This window comes from Drosophila persimilis, unplaced genomic scaffold (genome assembly GCF_003286085.1).
Source record: "Drosophila persimilis strain 14011-0111.01,24,50 unplaced genomic scaffold, DperRS2 tig00000829-arrow-arrow-pilon, whole genome shotgun sequence".
Lineage (NCBI taxonomy): Eukaryota > Metazoa > Arthropoda > Insecta > Diptera > Drosophilidae > Drosophila > Drosophila persimilis.
The window spans coordinates 766,335-784,032 of NW_020825359.1; the positions used below are offsets into that span (position 1 = coordinate 766,335).

At 49.3% G+C, this 17,698-nt stretch overlaps 2 protein-coding genes across 2 annotated transcripts; one reads left to right on the forward strand and one right to left on the reverse strand.

Annotated features, from left to right (window-relative positions):
- Positions 1–337: 337 nt before the first annotated feature.
- Positions 338–697, forward strand: LOC6599936. The gene has a single exon (XM_002025092.2). It carries the CDS (start codon positions 338–340, stop codon positions 695–697), a length of 360 nt encoding a protein of 119 aa, XP_002025128.2.
- Positions 691–12,662, reverse strand: LOC6599939. Its single transcript, XM_026993440.1, has 6 exons — positions 12,621–12,662; positions 12,136–12,460; positions 12,005–12,074; positions 4,585–11,941; positions 3,423–4,517; positions 691–3,337 (listed from the first exon to the last, which is right to left on the reverse strand). The coding sequence occupies exons 1-6, from the start codon at positions 12,640–12,642 to the stop codon at positions 1,146–1,148; spliced, it is 11,061 nt and encodes a 3,686-aa protein (XP_026849241.1). The 5' UTR covers positions 12,643–12,662; the 3' UTR covers positions 691–1,145.
- Between the last annotated feature and the right edge of the window lie 5,036 nt (positions 12,663–17,698).

The window sequence follows — 17,698 nt, forward strand, 5'->3', positions numbered from 1 at the left end:
TTCCAGTTGCAATCTAAGACGACAACATGTTGCCTCTGACCTTGATATACTGAATATTCATGTTATATTCAGTCTTCAGCAGCTTTATCACGAACTTACCATTGTTTCCAACTATTTGCACAACTGTGGGGGCTATAGCAAATGGTGTTGTCGTATTTAAGAAGCATTTAAGACTAGGAACGACGCCAGGAAGCCAACCATTCTCCAGTCTGTGGTCTGCAGTCGAGTGACCCAAGCACGCACGCTCAAAAAGCACACGAAGGCAGACATGCGTTTAATATTATTGTTGTCAATTCTCTTTGTAATCGCCCAGCAAGCCCTATCCTTGGGCAGAGTGATGCAAACCAGGCACACATCAGTGGAGGAAGAATGGATGGATAACGGCAACGATGGATATGACGAGTATTCGCTGGAGCAAGACGCTGAGGAGGAGGAGGATGGCGATGACAATGACGATGAAGAGCAGCTGCTGCTGCTGAAAGCTGCCGAAAACCCCGTGGATGAGGATGAGGATAGCTGCGAGTACAGCTGCCCGCGCTACTACCGTCCCGTCTGTGTCCTGCGTAACAACCAGCTGGTGACCTATGCCACGCCCTGCGAGTACTATAATCAGCTGCGATGCACCAGTGTCCGCCAGCGGCAGGGCCAGACAGTGCCCACCTTTCAGTTTCAATACAATGGAGCGTGTCATCAGTGAAGAATACAAATAATAATATTGATAATAATTCATTCTTTGGGCGTACAAGTAATCGTAAAAACTAGGTTTAACTTAATTTACAAAAAAAAAAAATTATCTGGTCTTTCCCCGAATGTCTCGCTGAAAACTAAACCGATTTCATTATGACAGGGATAGACATAGAGTGACTCTTCCTCTTCCTCTATCTCTCTCATAATGATCGCTTGGAAATCGGTTTAGTTTTCAGGGCTTACAAATGTAGCAATAATTCTCATCTTGCTTAAAAGCAAACCAAAATGTTGTGTATATAAATTGCATGTTTTTAGTTTGGAACTAGCACAACACCTCTCTCTCGCGTGAAAACAGGCAGTTTCAGAAATAGCTGATCTCATCTCTTGATCTCATACTTTTTAAGTGTTATTTTAACAGTAATAGTCTTTCTTATGTATGGAGGATACCAGAGACATCCCTAGGGACGACTAAAGATCACAACGCTGTTGCGTCGCTTAAGGTTCCTTATTATGTTCTGTGGTCCAGCTGTCGATGTAGTCTGTTGATTGCCGGCTACTAGTTTTGCTGCTGCTGGTGGCGGCGGCTGCAGTGGAGCTGTGGGATTAGTTCCCGTGAACGAGGTGGACCAAATAGTATTCGCTGGTCTACTGCCGTGGGCTGCGGCTGGGCTTGGTGAAAGGGCTGCGGCTGGGCTTGGTGCGACGGCTGCTGCTGCTGCTGCTGCTGGTGGATTCGTCCTGATTAACCCATCTGGACCCAGGGTCTGACGTCGCTGACTGATCTTGGCTTTTTTTGGAACGGGCTCCCCCTGGATCCCCTGGATGGCGATAGGTGTGCGATTCTTGAGACCTATATGAATCCGGGGAATTGGCGGACGTTCAGCCAGGGCCATCAACTCTTCGTAAAGCTGGCGACTTAGAGTATCGCTATTGTAGCGTGTGTTGAGCAAACTGTTCTTGCTTATGATCAGACCGTTCTGGAATTGGAGGGCCGTCTGCATAAGGAATCGCAAAATCACCCGGTACGTGTACACTTGCCGGAAACGACCAACTCTTTCGTGGTGCTTCGTGTAGCAGTGCTGGATGTACTGCTCGAAGCCACCGGGTTGATCCATCTGACAAAAATGGCACCTATGGAAGCCCCCAAAGTGGGAGATAATGTGCCGCAGCAAGACCATCTCCTCCTGCGAGGAGAACAAACAGTATAAGCAGCGAAACATCAGCGGATGGACATTCGTAAAGCTGAAACCCTGATTGGCGTGCTCCTGCTGTCCGTGATGGTACATCGCTATCTGATCCGGCAATATCTTCTGGCACAGGCTGCACTTTTGATAATACTCGGCCCCGTTTTTGCTTCGATTAAGATTCAGCAGCACCTCCAGACCCGAATCCGTCATGTTCTTGAGATCGTTTACCTGGTGATTCGCCTTCTCCATGTGGCTGCTGAGATCCTCCCAGTTTTGGTAATTATAATCGCAGAACCCGCACTCCCTGGGCCGACGGACATCACAGCCGAACGTCCTGACCAGGCGTTTATGTTGGTGCGATGACATCAGATGCTCACGCAGCTCTTTAGCACTGCCCTTAAAGGACTTGCATTGGCAGCACATTAATATCGGCTGCACCCGGAACATGAAAGATCGCTTCGGGTGCGCCTTTGCCCAGTGCTGGTCTTTCATTTCCATCAGATTCCGTGAGGTGAAACCACAATGATCGCAGCAGAAAATATAGAAATGATTACGCAAATAGGATTCGATCAAGGTCTTATCCTTCTCTGCAATAGACACACGTAAACTCTCGTTAAAGGGTTCGCTGACATTCCGATTCGCTGTCGCTGTCACTGGCGCTGTCACTGGCGCTGTCACTGGCGCTGTCATTGGCGCTGTCACTGGCGCTGTCACTGACGCTGTCATTGACGCTGTCACTGGCGCTGGCGCTGTTACTCTCTCAGTCTCTGTTTCATCATCCGAGTCGAGAAGATCGATCACCTCACTGATCCTTGCATTGACAGCGAGGGGGGGCTGCTGAACTTCCTGCTCCTCTGGCTCCTCGTCCTCCTCTTCGTCTGTATCCTCCTCTTGATCTTCCTCCTGTTGCTGCTGCTCCCGCTGCTGCTGCTGTGTCTCCTCAATCGGATGGGCCTCGGCCCAGGCCAGCTTATCGGGCAGATCAGTAAAAACTCGCTGAAACTGGCAGATTGCCAGTCCCTTGAGGTCCGGATGTTCGTCAATCATGTGCGAGATAACTCTTCGCTCCTGGGTGCAACTGAAATCGCAATGCCGACACTTGTATTGGCAGAGGCACACATGCTGCTCCTTGAGATGGGCCACGATCCGCTGGAAGCTGAGAAAGGCCAGCCGACACTGGCAGCAGTAGAACCCCATCGTTTGCCTTTTCCGCGCGATAGGGCGCTGATAGATAAGCGCTGGCTGCACATGCTCACTCGGATGATCATCCAGAATGTGTTGAATGACGGAGACGGGCTCATTTGCCCCAAAACTACACTGCGGCGCACGCACAGGGCAGATGTACTGATGCTTAATGCCATGCACTGCCTCCACATGTGCGCGTATCTTCTCCATTGCGTTGTCCATGTGCTGGCACAGATTGCATATGAATTGATTGTGAGTTGGGTACTTCGATAGCTTGGCTGTAAAGGGAATCGCAAAGGAGATTCAATCAGTGGGTATGGGATCTGGGCACTGGGTACTGGCTACTGGCTACTGGGTACTCACGCAACTTAATCCATCGGGCTGTGGTCTTTAGCCGTGCATTCACCTCCTGCCTGTGTATCACCACATCTACATTGATTTTCGGGTGCCGGTCCATGATGTGCCGCTCAATGGAATAACGGTCGGGATTGAGGCGAGAGCAGGAACCGCACTGGTAAATGTGATGCTTGTGGGTGAGCAGATGCATCAAGTACTTCGAGACGGATAACTTGCTGGGCTGACGGGTGCGGCAGAAGGTGCACCACAGCACATCCGTGTACTTGTGCTCCTTCGACATGTGCTCGATGAGGGCCTGCTGCGTTGGCAGCTGTATGCCGCATTCCAATGCACCGCAGACGAAGCGACCCGCTGAGGGTACGTACAGCATGTACGGATTGACCACCGTATGTTGTCCCCCAGCTCCGTTGGCCACATCTTCTTGCACCGGAGATGGCTCGGGGATTTCGGGGTTAGTCTGCACGATGCGCTGTGATTCCACGAACGCACTAATCGTCTGCAGCTTGTGCATGGCCAGGTGTCGCTGCATGTGCACAACCTCAGAGCTGACATACAGGCACTCGGCGCAACGCAGCTGCACCGTCAGCACAGTGTTACCGCTGGGCAGCAGCTTCGCCTCCGAAGAGCGAAAGACTTGCTTTGTGCCGGCCTCGCGCAGCTTCAGTTCGCGGATCAGCTTGAACTTCATAGCCTGCAGCTGCTCTTGCTCGAAAGGCAACAGCACCCCAACCACATGACACACGGTGGAATTGTGGGCGGCCCTCACAGCGTGGCCCTCCTGCAGGGAGACTTCCATCACCTTGAAGGAGTGATTGGGCAGGCCGAGCACCTCTGAATGGCACTTACGCACGTGGAATATCAACATATCCTTGCTGTTGCCCGTCTCCAGGCACAGGCTGCAGATATAATTATGGCGCGCATGATGCAGCAGCATATGTTGCCGCAGCATTGGCGGCGTCTCCAGCGTGCGACAATACCGGCACTTAACCAGCTCCGTGTCCATGCGGGAGCTGCGTATGTGGTAGTGGATGTGCTTGACAAACGATTCGCTCGTCAGTCGGGCCCCGCAGGTCCTCTGCGGACATTCGAACAGATTGTCGTCTGTGGATTAGCGGAGAAGATTAATGGATGCTGGGTATGGATAGGGCGATGGATCCTCAGTACTCACCCTCATATCCTGTAGGCTCTAGATATCTGACCAATACTTTGGAAATGGATACTCCTCCACGTGGGTTGTCTGCATAGGCTCTGCCTAGAGCCGTTTCCTTTCCCTGTAGCTGTGCCGGCACTGCCGGTGGAACTGTTGCTGTAAATGCATTCCTTTGCTGGGTGAATGTCTTATGAATCTGCTCGCTAACAGACAACTCCCCACCCGGCCGTGTGGTTGTAGCTGTTTCCAGCTCATGGCGCGGCGCCAGGCCATGCACAAGGACGCCATGTCGCACATAGTCATCCACATCGGAGGCCACATGAGGGCAGTAGGCGCAGTGCAGGTAGTCGGCGCTCCCAAAGCTGAAACGATGAAAATTCATGTGCTCCCGTATGCACATCACTGTGTGGGCACAATAGCCGCATCCAGCGGCCATGCAGCGAAAACGATCCTGCGACAAGTGGAGTTTTGGACGACGGTTGGCTGTTGTTGGTGGTGCTCCAGCGGGAGCACCATTTTCCGCTGCTGCAGATGCAGCTACAGTTGAACCTGCTGCCGTTGGAGCTGCCAGACATATGTTGACGTGATTCGCAGAGATGCTTTGAGTCAACACAAAATGGCCATTGTTAACTGTTGCCAGTGACTCAGGCAGGACTGGGGGCAATGCCTGGGGTTCTGCTGGTTCCTTCTGGGGTTCATCCACATGGCACACAGTCACGATTTGGATGCCTGTGTTCTTCCTATTATTGTACAGCAGTTCTTCATTTGCCATTTCGTTTGCAGTTGCATTCCCATCTGCAGCCCTTGGGGCTTGCGTTTCCGTTTCCCTGGGAGATAATGCAGCCGGAGTGGCAGGCTTGGCGCAAAGAAATTCCCCCAGTCCGGCGGCATTAAAGTCCGCCAGCTGGTTGATAGGTCGTGGCGTGGCCTTTAGCAGATCCCTGAGCATAACATTAGCCAGGGTATCTCCTTCCACATTCCCATGCACATCCACATCCACTTGGTTCGAGGATACATTTTCCTGTTGCTGCTGCTGTTGCTGTTGCTGTACCTGGTCCTGTTCGACTTGCTTTGCAGCTTTCGTGAGTAAGTCGCCACTGAAACGACGCACTCGAAGCTTGGGCAGTGCTGGCTTGGCCGCGGGCAGCAGCTGCTCGGGTGGATTCGCTGCAGGTGCTGAAGCAGGCATATGCTTGTGGGCCAGGTGACGCAGCTCATCTCCAATGCTGCGCGGTGGTGTCAGTAGCGCCCTTGTCTGGTCCTGGGTGATGCAGGCGGAACAGCCGCCGCTCCAGGACACCTGCGGATGCTCGATGGCAAAGTGTCGCTCCAGGCCCTCGCGCTCGTTTGAGAAGAGAAACAAACAGCCCGGATACAGGCAGCAGTAGACGGCACTCGCCGGCAGTGTGGCCTCCCTCATGCGGTAGGCCACGTTCTCCACACGCGTCAATGCCGAAATTGGTGTGGTGTCCCCGGGGGAAGGTACTCCTCCTGCTGCTGCTGCTGCTGCTGCTACTACTACTTCGGGAGGAGTTGGCTTAGCTGCTGGAGCTGCAGTTGGGGCGGACAGTACTGGCTTTATCTGTATCTCCCGTGCGTTTTCTGGTTCTGGTTCTGGTTCCAAGGGTCGCATTTCGGGCATAAGTTCATTTGGATCGGCTGGCGTCATACGGGATGTTGAGCGACGTGGTCCGCCTCCTCCTGAACCTGAACCTCCTCCTCCAACCGTTCTGTTGGTGAGGCGGGAGTAGTAACGATTGAATGTCCGGAATATCGACTGGGAGCGGGACCCATCCTGAGAGCCAGTCTTGACCAGATCGACCCAATCCGCGGGGACCCTCTTCTTGTCATCATCATCGACATCCTTAGAGCCAGGGGCTGGTGTGGGGGCTGTGCATGCAGATTCGGTGTCCACATCCACATCCACATCCACATCGACATCCATTTCGCTACCGGAATCATCGCTTCCAATGCCCATGAGGGGATCCACGGGGACTGCAGGCACTACTGTCTCCTCCTCCTCCTCTAAGGGTTTGGCTGGCGAGTCCTGCGTTACCTGCGCTTCTTTGGCGGTGCCGTCCACTTCCATTGGCAACAGTTCCGACAAAATTGGCTTCTGCTCCATCATGGTGATGGCGGCAGCACTCTTTTGCTGGAGCCCAGACTCGTTTTGTAAGAGTTCCGCCTCATCGATATCCTCCTCCAGCTGGTCATGCAGCAGCCTCAGATCCATTTCTAATTCGGGATCAAAGTCCAAGAGGCACTCATTGACGACCAAAATGGGTTCGGCGGCAGCATTCTCATCCAGCGGAGGCACCTCGATCTCCTGCATCTCCTGTGAAGCTGGGATGCCATCCTCTTCAATCTCTTCCATATCTCTCTCCTCCCCTTGGGACTCTTCCTCCCGCTCGGAGAGCTTGGGGGGTCTGCCGGGCTTCCGTTGCTTTTTCTTGAAACGAATCTTCCTCTTGGGGGTCTTTGGATAGATCATGGAGCTGCGTCGCGATATCAGCTTCGGCACGGCCATGTTCGGTGCCGTTTCCGATTCCGTTTCTGTTTTCATCTGTATGTCATCGGCGGGACGACAGCAGAGGATCACCCTCTCCAGTTCTATGTCCGCGATCAGCTGTTCGTTGAGCCGATGATGCTTCATCAGATGCCTGTCCCGTCTCTCCTGCCCCATCTGCACGTAATCGCACAAAGGACACACATGCAGACTGAGGGGCAGGCAGCTGGTTCTCGGGTCGGAAACTATGTGTGCTTCGGGGACACAATTCTTGCGATGCTTCTTAATTCTAGTCTGGCGTCGCATCGGTTGCTGGCACGCCGAGCACTGGATATGGCTCTCGCCCGTATGCCCAATCAGATGCAACGCAATGTTGCCGAAGGAGGAGCTTTGCAGGTCCTTCGTGCAGAAGGGACACATGTAGTTGTACTTCATTCTGCTGCCGTCACCCACCGCAAGCCGCAAACGATTGCCGCGACCTTCGCGCAGTTCGTCCAGCATGCCGGGTGCTAGGCGAGAGATGTAGTTCTCCTTGTGGTACTGCAGATAGTGGCCGATGGGATTCTTATTGATCTTCATGTGGCACACAACACAATTTTTGGCCCCAGTGGACATGGCATTCCATTCGGAGTTCACATTCAGTTGTGGTTTTTGTTTTCGCTTTTTCTGCTGCTCCTTTCGCTTTTGTTGTGTCGTTGTCGTTGGCGTTGGCTGTTTCGGGGACTGTGGGGGTATTGGCATTGGGTGACGCCGCAAACGCACAACACATTGCAACAATGGCTTCTCCCTTTTCCAGATTGTGGACGCTCGATTGATGCCGTCGTTGTTTCCGCGGGGTCCACAGGGTCGACCGCGACGTGCCACATTTCGAATCTCCCTTGGGCTGGGCCTACGACTGGGAAGAGGGGAAGGAGACGGCGATGGCGATGGCGACTCTGATCGCCGTTGTACCTGTTGCACAGTGCATGCTCGTCTTCCAGTGGCCCGCGTCACTTCCTCTCCGTTGTGCATGGACGAAAGGTATTCGTTGAGCTTTTCCAGCTCGTTCCTCTTGCGTGCCCGTGGCTTGGCTCCTGCTAGATGCACGGTCGGTGGAGCGGGCGGTGTCGGGCGTGTTGGTGTTGGGGCAACAGACTGTTCATCGGAGTCCGTCACCTCAATCTGAGCACGGTTTTCTTCGATTTCCAGTCGTGGTCTCTTGCTCGCTTGCACGATCGCATTCTTGGGCGAGGAGGGAGGTCTGCCTCGCTTGCGTTTCACAGGCTGAGGAGTCTTCTCCGTTTGCAACTCGGTAGCCTCCGGTTTGCTAGAAATATCAGTCTCAAAATTGTTATTCTCCCCCGATCTCGGCTTGTCTGCCTTCGATTTGGAATGTGGAATATCAGGTTCTTTTTTCGGCCCTGTAATGGATCGTAGCTTCTTTTCCTCGGGTGTGGCCTTAGCAGACCTGTTTATCTGACCCAAACCGAAGCGTTTCCGGCTGAGCTTCGTTTCGTTGAAGGAACATTCGGGTATGCCGCGTGTGCGCCGCTTTCCAGTGATAATATTCTGGGTAGACACGCGGCAATTATCGCTGGTTTTCTCGAATATATTCGCCAGATGGCGTGCCTTCATCGCTTGCTTCTCATCCTTGCGCTTCTGTTCGGTGAGGTCCTCATACATCAGGCTACTACCATTAAAGAGTAAGGCCCTGTCCACCAGCGGACGGCTGGCCGTCGGTGCCATCGAATTGCGGCGTCGCATATTAAGATTGATTTTTCGGCTGTATGTGGGCCCCTGCTGCTCCTCACTCCTATTTGTATCTCCATTTGGATTTGCCTTAAACTTCTGGCCAAAGTCCTCGAGCAGCTTGGAGCCATCGTCGTTAAATAGGAATGTACTGTGGCCGTTGGGACCCAGGAAAATCTTCATTTTCGATAGTTTGGGTACCTTTTCGTCCGCAACTGGATCCGCAACCGCAACTGCGGCTGCCATGGACTCGGCAGTCACGGTTGCGGTTTCAGTTGCGGTTCCAGTTGCAGTTCCACTTGCAGCCGCGTTATCGGGCTTCCCTTCCAAAGGGCTTCCTGCCTTTGTTTTTGTGTTCTTCAGGTCAATCTCCGATGCAGCGAGCTCCGGCTGTATCTCCGGTTTGTCGGTTGTCGGTTTGCCCTCGGAGGCTTTGTCCGAGGGCGTACAGGGTATACAGACCATCGGTGGCTCGTTCTCTACGTTATCCGAGAGAGAGCAGGAGGCGCCTGAGCCATCGATCTGTGGCTCATTATTCGAGTTTTTCCCTTTCGCGAAGGTCTCCGCAGTGGAACAAGAGGAAGGTAAAGAGGAGGGCGTGGGCGTGGGCATGGGCGAGGGCGTGGAGGATGAGGCTTTCTTGTCGCCTGCTTCTTTTTGCTCCTTCTTTTCCGTTTGATTGTTGTCCTTTTTCTTCTGCAACTTCTTTTTCTTTTTCTTGTTGGCATTCTTTGCTGCTGACGTCTCTGCCTTTTTCGTTTTATCCTGATCTTTAGACATATTTTTGTTCTTATCCGCATCTTTAGATTTATTCTTTTTTTCCGCTCTTTCAGGTTTAGGATTATCTTTAGGATCTTTAGGACTATTCCTGGGGCTCTCGCTCTCCACGTTAGGAGTATCTTTGTTATTATCAGTACTCCTATTCGTATCCTTATTCTTGTCTCTGTCGTTATCCTCTCTCTCATTACAGGATTTGTTCGTGGGTGGACTCGTGCATGAGCTGGCACTCTCGCCCTCTTTACCATTGCCCAAGGACTGGCCCACTGTGGTCGCGGCTGCTGCCGCTGTCGACGTTTTTTTGGGTATTCGAAAGTCGATCTTCTTGGCCGGACCATTCGCGATGACGGTGCGATATGAGGTGTCCAACTGGCGCTCTGGTAGTGACGTCACTGCCACCGTTACGGCCGCACAATCGCTCTCCTCCTGCTGCCGCTGCTTGTCGGCTGCCTCCAGCTGGCGTTTTTTCTCGATGTCCGCCAGGCGCTGCTCCTCGGCCAGCTTGGCAGCGGCTGCTGCCTCCCTGGCCTTGGCCTCACGATGCTCGCGATACGAACGCGGCCCATCATAATGCCCTCCGCCTCGTCCGCCGCCTGATGGCATGTATCGATGGTTAATGCCACCGGGGCCGCCACTAAAGCTGCCTCCACCGAAGTTGGGTCTAGGTCCAGGCAGAAATCCAGGATCGGGACCAGGTCCACCTCCACTATTAAAGGCATTTGTTTCATTGTTATTATTATTGTTATTGCCATTCCAGGACGAAGATTGCCAGCTCGTAGAGTTGCCCTGAGAATAGCCCTGGTGCTGATGTTGCTGCTGATGGTTCGGTCGTGGCATATTCTGAGAGCGTGGATCCCGTGTCTCACGTGGATCCCATGTGGCCTCACGTGGCATCGATCTCAGATCGGAAGGATGAAAGTATTTGGACAAATGGGGCGCAGGGCCCGAGGATTGCGTCTCGTTCCCAGGAAGTCCTTGTGGCCGCTGGTTCCCATGAACATTGTGGGGAGGCCGCACATGCGCATTATGGCTGTTCGGATTCCGTGGTCGAAAGCCCATGCTTCGTTCCTTAGCTACTGGCCCTGGGATGGGATTCCATAAGGAGGAGGCCTTCATTGGCGGTGCCGGCCGCACTGGCGATGCATCGCGAATGACACTCGGGGGAGGAACTGGCAGGGGGGGAGGAACTGGCAGGAGGGGAGGAGCTGGCGGGGAGGCCAGTACATTCGAAACGGCAGCTGACAAGGCGTGACTTTTGTAATTGGGATTCTTTCCACGCGGATCCATGCTATTCGATGCCAGTGGCAATGTGCACGGCAGTCCCAATCCCACAACCCCCGAGGGATCCAGCTTATCCATCAGCATAGCGGCCAGTTTCTTGCGTGCCTCCGAAAGTGGACTGACTGGTCTATCCCTTCTGACAGCATCTTTATCACACAAGGATGGTGGAGGAGTAGGAGAAATAGTAGGAACAAGAGTAGGAGTACCATTCGATGGCTCTGTGGGCGTCTGCTGCTGTTGGTGCCTCTCGTTTGCTGTTGGCTGACGCACTGCCGCCTCCGATGTGGAGTCTGCTTTACATTGTTTGGTAAATGCCGTCTTTGCTGTTGATTGATCTACATTGGATCGGCGCGAGAATCCTAGATCGGCGCTGGCGCTGGCATTGAATTGCAAACTTATAGCTTTGCTCCGATCTCTATTGGCATTCTCTCGCGCCTGCTTTTGTTCTCTGTCCAGGGTTCTGGCTTCCCGTATGGCAGCCAGTAAACCTTGTCCCTCAGAAGGAACTCTGTCGCACTCTCTGGCCTTCTGGTTGGTATCCGACTTGCCACCCTCTGGTTTCTTCTGATCCGGACTTGCTCCTTGAGTCTTTGCTGTACTCTTGCGCTCATTGCGTGGCTTGTGGGCGGAAAAGCTGTGCGAACTGGAGGACTTGCGCGCTGGCTCCTCTCCGACTTTATTCGCTGGCGATGGGCGATCGAGTGAAACGGATTTGCGTCTTTCAGTCGAAGCTTTCGATCCAGACAATGTTGTCGACCTGCTCTGAGGATTTCTTTTCCTGTTTGTTGATTCCTTGTGGTCCTCACTTTCACTGCAGGACGAACTTATCGATATTGTATCGCCACGGGCAGTACTGCTGGGCTTCTCTTTACGCTTTGTAGGTCCTGTGCTTGTGTCTGAGCCAGAACCCTTTTGTTTCTGGTTGTTGATCTGAGGCGAGGCGGCGGCAGTGGCTGTGGATTTGGATTTGGCTAGGGCTGTGCCTTGTTTCGGGGCTTGACCTTTCTGGAGCAAGCGTTTTTGAGCGGGGGCTCCGCCTGATGCGGCACCACTGCCCTCGCGTGCCTGTCTATTTCGGACCATCTGCAATTCAGTTTTAATTAGTTGGGAAAACGAAACTGCGGCGGCGGGCGGGCGGCAACTTACTTCACCGAATTTCATTTCCAACTTCATGACAATGGACTCGATTTTCGTCAGTGTCTTCAGGGTCACATTGCTGTGCATAAAGAAACTGTTGAGGAACTTCTCAAGTAAAAAGGTTAACTGAAAGCACTTACTCTCGCTTGACAAGGCAGATGAGGGCCTCTAGACGGGAGAATTGTCCCTGGGTCAGGCTCGACATAAACGCCTTTTTCACCTCCTCGATGAAGGGCAAGAGGCCAAGAATTTGCTTTTGTTTAGCAACAATCGCTGGGTTCAGGGGCAGAATAGCCCCCTCTTCCTCAGAGACATTTTCAAAGGCGGACTCTTGGACATCTCTGTGGGTGACATCGCCGGTCTGCTGGCGGTCAGTCACTACTTCCGAATCTTCCGATTCACTGATGGCCTCCACATTAATGTCGCTTGCATCCGCCATGTGACAGTCTTTTGAGGATTTCTCTCCTGTGGAAATAAAACAACAAAATGTAAAATGTAAAGTCCTATCGATATCAGAACCGATCACAGCTGTACAGCTGTCCATCCGCCTATGAATCCATCCCACCCGCCTATGCAGCTGCATACGTATGTACATATGTGCAAAAACCATGCCAAAGAAACTTACCCAATGGCATGACCATATCCATAGACACAATGTAGGTAAAATAATGAAAACGAAAAACAGCTAAAAACTATCGGCTTGGGAATACGTAAATGGGAAGCAACGTCCACATGACATTTCAAACGAACTATGACTTGTTTCGCTCAGGTGCCAACATGGCCTTGAAACACGCTTGCTTTAGAATTTTTACCTGATGATGGATGCTAATACATACATATTGCAGGAGCAAACAAAGAATACAATACAGTCTCTTAAAATGCCCGGCATGCAGACGGCCGCCTATCGGCTCGATGTTTACTATTTCGATGTTTACTTCCCATCACCATTGATTGGAAATAGTTTTCTTATGGTTTATTTTATTTTCAAAGCCGAACATGACCCATATATGTGCATACATAAATAAATCAATTAATTATTTGGGAAGTCGAGAATAGCAAACTAAAAAGTTCATATTCTTTGGTGGTATGCAGAAATATCGATTCGATTGTGTAAAACGGAATTCGCCGCAAACCTCAGGCGACGTTGTGCCTGCTTTGGTGGTATGTGCGTATCAACAGCACTGCTTTTTACATATGTGTGTGTGTTCCATGTGGTACCCAGGGTAGAATTATGATCGATCCCTTTCGTTTGCGTGTTTTTCTTGTTGTTGTTTTTTTTTATGTGGTTCGGGCGACGACGAGGGTCGTCTGCTCGTGTCCCCCGACAAGACTGTTTACCAAGCAAAAATACTCGACGACTTCTTCGCCTATTCGTTACCTGACTAGCGGAGTTATTTCTGTACTGAAATACGCATACTATTGTATCCAGATGTTGAGCTAAGCAATTAAAAACAGGGATAAGCCCTTTAAATATATACATACATACATATGTATTTTGGAGAGATCGATCTATATTTCTTCACATATTCATTGTTTGCATAGTCTTACACACGCTGGTGCATATGTATGTATGGATGTATGTATGTATGTATCAATATTCAAAGTTGCTTCTTTAATACGAATTTTTTGAAACTGATGACATCACAAAGAGGAAACGAAAATTGCTGATCCAGCGTTAAAGCTGTAATTGACAGCGACCCACATATGGATGTACATATATGTATGTACATATATGTTCAATTATGAAATTGAAGTTAACACATAAATGCAACAGCTTAAAAAAACCACTCATATAACCATGAATTTGTTCATATGTACAAAAGTATGTATGTATTGTTCAAAATTCAGAAGTAGTTTTCCCGCACACCCACATTAGATCTTTTGGGCTGTGCACAAAAAGAGATTGTCGTTGAATCGTGTAGTGTTTAGGAAAGTAAATTTATCTGCTGATCTCTGATTAATGATTACATTTGTCCTAAGACAAGAGTTCAAATAATACCGTCATATCGTTGGGTTTCTATCTCAGAAAAACGAGGTTCGCTGTTCTGTAATATTCTTACAAACCAAAGTGATTGTCTCGGTAGATTGCGATGTGTGATGGTTCAAAACTGAGGCAATTTTGTATACAAATATCGGTATATAAATCGACCAGCCTTTTGGCGTGTAAATATGAGAGGCCTTCATGAATCCAAGTTTTTATTAAATCACAGCTATACTCAAGCCTCTTTAATTATATCGATCCATACGAATCCTTCCTTCACTCAGATTCGGATCACTTCCGAATGCGAAGGTTCGTTCCCATGTCTTTGAACTGACTCAAAACATCCAAATCTGATTTTGTAGAACCGATTCCAAAAAGGGATTGTTCTTTAATACTTATTTTTGATCCCACACCACTTCCCGATCGATTGTTTTTTATTCACGAAACGTTCTATACGAATGTGTTTGAAAATGTTCCTCATTTGTTTCTTCAATTTCTTTTTGGAAGTCGGTGCCAAGTACACGTATTTTTTAATTGTCTTTTGTGAAAAGTGAAAGTTAAGTGAAAAAGCCTATGTTGTACCACGTAAGTATTGACAGATGGTTATGGAAGCTCAACTACACCTTAACAATAAAAAGAAAAACGACCGTCAACTTTGTGTGCCACTGCAAGGGCCACGCATATTCGTATACCCGGTACTCAGTCAGTATATATATGAGCTTTATTTATGTAATTTATACAATATATTTTTTGGGATGAAAAATGAAAACATAATTTTCTTAAATTTTTTTTACATCTGTCTCATTTCCTATTCTTATACCAGCTGTTTTATCTCGCTCCCTACCGCCAGATTCCGCAGCCTTTTAAAACCACTTTCCAAAAACTACCTGGTTGACGGATATCCAGATGCTACAATGCCTTTGACATTCCTCCATAAGATTTCGACGAGATTAAGATCTAGTGAGTGAGCTAGACATAGCAAAACGTCGATATTTTCGGATGCAACCCAATTCCTAGCGATCTTTCGTGACTGAATGTAATGTAATGTACCACACATATGGGCTGCACCTCCTAGGGCTCAACCCAGCAGGTGTTTTTTATACCCGATACTCAAAATGAGTATTGGGGTATATTAGATTTGTGGTAAAAGTGGATGTGTGTAACGTCCAGAAGGAATCGTTTCCGACCCCATAAAGTATATATATTCTTGATCAGCATCAATAGCCGAGTCGATTGAGCCATGTCTGTCTGTCCGTCTGTCCGTCTGTCCGTCCGTCCGTCTGTCCGTCTGTCCGTCCCCTTCAGCGCCTAATGCTCAAAGACTATAAGAGCTAGAGCAACGATGTTTTGGATCCAGACTTCTGTGATATGTCACTGCTCCAAAAATATTTCAAAACTTTGCCCCGCCCACTTCCGCCCCCACAAAGGGCGAAAATCTGTGGCATCCACAATTTTGACGATACGAGAAAACTAAAAACGCAGAATCGTAGAAGATGACTATATCTTCTAGAGTGCAAAATCTGAACCAGATCGTATAATTATTACAGCCAGAATCACGAAAACAATTTCACTCTTTCTCGCTCTGTCTCACTCTAACACACAGGTTTCATGGTCGGTTTTGCCAATTGCAAAATATGAGTTCAAGGATCTCAGAACCTATAAAAGCCAGAGCAACCAAATTTGGTATCCACACTCCTGTGATATCGGACCTTGACCGTTTCCTGTCCAAATTTCGCCACACCCCCTTCCGCCCCCGCAAAGGACGAAAATCTGAGGCAACCACAAATCTCAGAGACTATTAAGGCTAGAGTAACCAAATTTGGTACACACACTCCTTTAAGATGTCACTATAAAACGTATATCTCAGAATTTCGCCCCACCCCCATCCGCCCCCACAAAGGACGAAAATCTGTTGCATCCACAATATTGCAGATTTGAGAAAACTAAAAACGCAGAATCATAGATAATAACCATATCTATCAGGTTGCTGAATCTGGATCAGATCAGATCATTTTCATAGCCAAAAGGAGCAAATCAATTTGCACTGGCTACGCAGCGCCCGACGTCACGCTCAGACTGATTTTCTGTCTCTCTCGCACGCACTCTTTGTCGTGTCGTTAAATATTAGCGGCGTCTGCCGGAGGAGAGCCATACTGACTTAGTATCGGGTATAACCGTAGAGTTGCGGTGTCCGCAGCAACTCACAACGTTCCCCCTCGTTTTTTTTAAGATTTTGGGTGGTAATAGCGTTTCTGTGAACGCCAAACATATTCTCTGGAGTCTATCTGACCATAAAATACCAGTTTTCTTTCATCAACCGAAATAGTGTATCGTCACGGTGACACAGGCCAGTCCCTATGCGTTTTTCAAAAAAACATATAATGTCAGTTAGTTAGCTTCTCGAGAAAACAGAAATACATGGTACAAGGGAATTTTTTTTTTGCGTCTGAGGTTTGTTTATATAAGAGCGTGATTAAAAAAAACCAGAAGTCTGTCAAGGTAAAATTCTGGGATCTTGTCGGCCAGTTTCAATCACAGCCATGAGAAGCGGTGACGCGGAAAAGACATTTCCTCTAAAGCGAAAAGTTTCAGCTAATATTTTGTACTTGGGAGAGCCACTATCGCACACTACAGCTGAGCTAAAGAAGCTTTCAAATTAGATCTAAACTATTTATACCCGATACTCAAAATGAGTATTGGGGTATATTAGATTTGTGGTAAAAGTGGATGTGTGTAACGTCCAGAAGGAATCGTTTCCGACCCCATAAAGTATATATATTCTTGATCAGCATCAATAGCCGAGTCGATTGAGCCATGTCTGTCTGTCCGTCTGTCCGTCCGTCCGTCTGTCCGTCCGTCCATCTGTCCGTCCCCTTCAGCGCCTAATGCTCAAAGACTATAAGAGCTAGAGCAACGATGTTTTGGATCCAGACTTCTGTGATATGTCACTGCTACAAAAATATTTCAAAACTTCGCCCCGCCCACTTCCGCCCACACAAAAGACGAAAATCTGTGGCATCCACAATTTTAAAGATACGAGAAAACCAAAAACGCAGAATCGTAGAGAATGACCATATCTTTTAGACTGCGGAACCTGAATTGGAGCGTATTATTATTATAGCCAGCATCAAGAAAACAATTTCATTTTTTCTCGCCCTGTCTCTCTCTAACACACACGTAGCATAGGCGGCTTTGCTTAGAGTAAAACATTAGCGCCTAGATCTCAGAGACTATAAAAGCTAGTGCAACCAAATTTGGTATCCACACTCCTAATATATCGGACCGATACGAGTTTGTTTCAAAATTTCGCCACACCCCCTTCCGCCCCCGCAAAGGATGCAAATCTGGGGATATTCACAAATCTCAGAGACTATTAAAGCTAGAGTAACCAAATTTAGTATCCACATTAGCGCCTAGATCTCAGAGACTATAAAAGCTAGTGCAACCAAATTTGGTATCCACACTCCTAATATATCGGACCGAGACGAGTTTGTTTCAAAATTTCGCCACACCTCCTTCCGCCCCCGCAAAGGATGTAAATCTGGGGATATTCACAAATCTCAGAGACTATTAAAGCTAGAGTAACCAAATTTAGTATCCGCACTCCTGTTAGATCTCACTATAAAACGACTATCTCAAAATTTCGCCCCACCCCCTTCCGCCCCCACAAAGGACGAAAATCTGTTGCATCCACAATATTGCAGTTTTGAGAAAACTAAATT

Coding starts and splice junctions, on each gene's coding strand:
- LOC6599936 (XM_002025092.2), top strand. CDS start 338: ATGCAAACCAGGCACACATCAGTGGAGGAAGAATGGATGGATAACGGC.
- LOC6599939 (XM_026993440.1), bottom strand. CDS start 12,642: ATGGATATGGTCATGCCATTGG. Junction 11,942..12,004: donor TGGAAATGAAATTCGGTGAA/GTAAGTTGCCGC, acceptor ACTGAATTGCAG/ATGGTCCGAAATAGACAGGC. Junction 4,518..4,584: donor AGAGCCTACAGGATATGAGG/GTGAGTACTGAG, acceptor GCTAATCCACAG/ACGACAATCTGTTCGAATGT.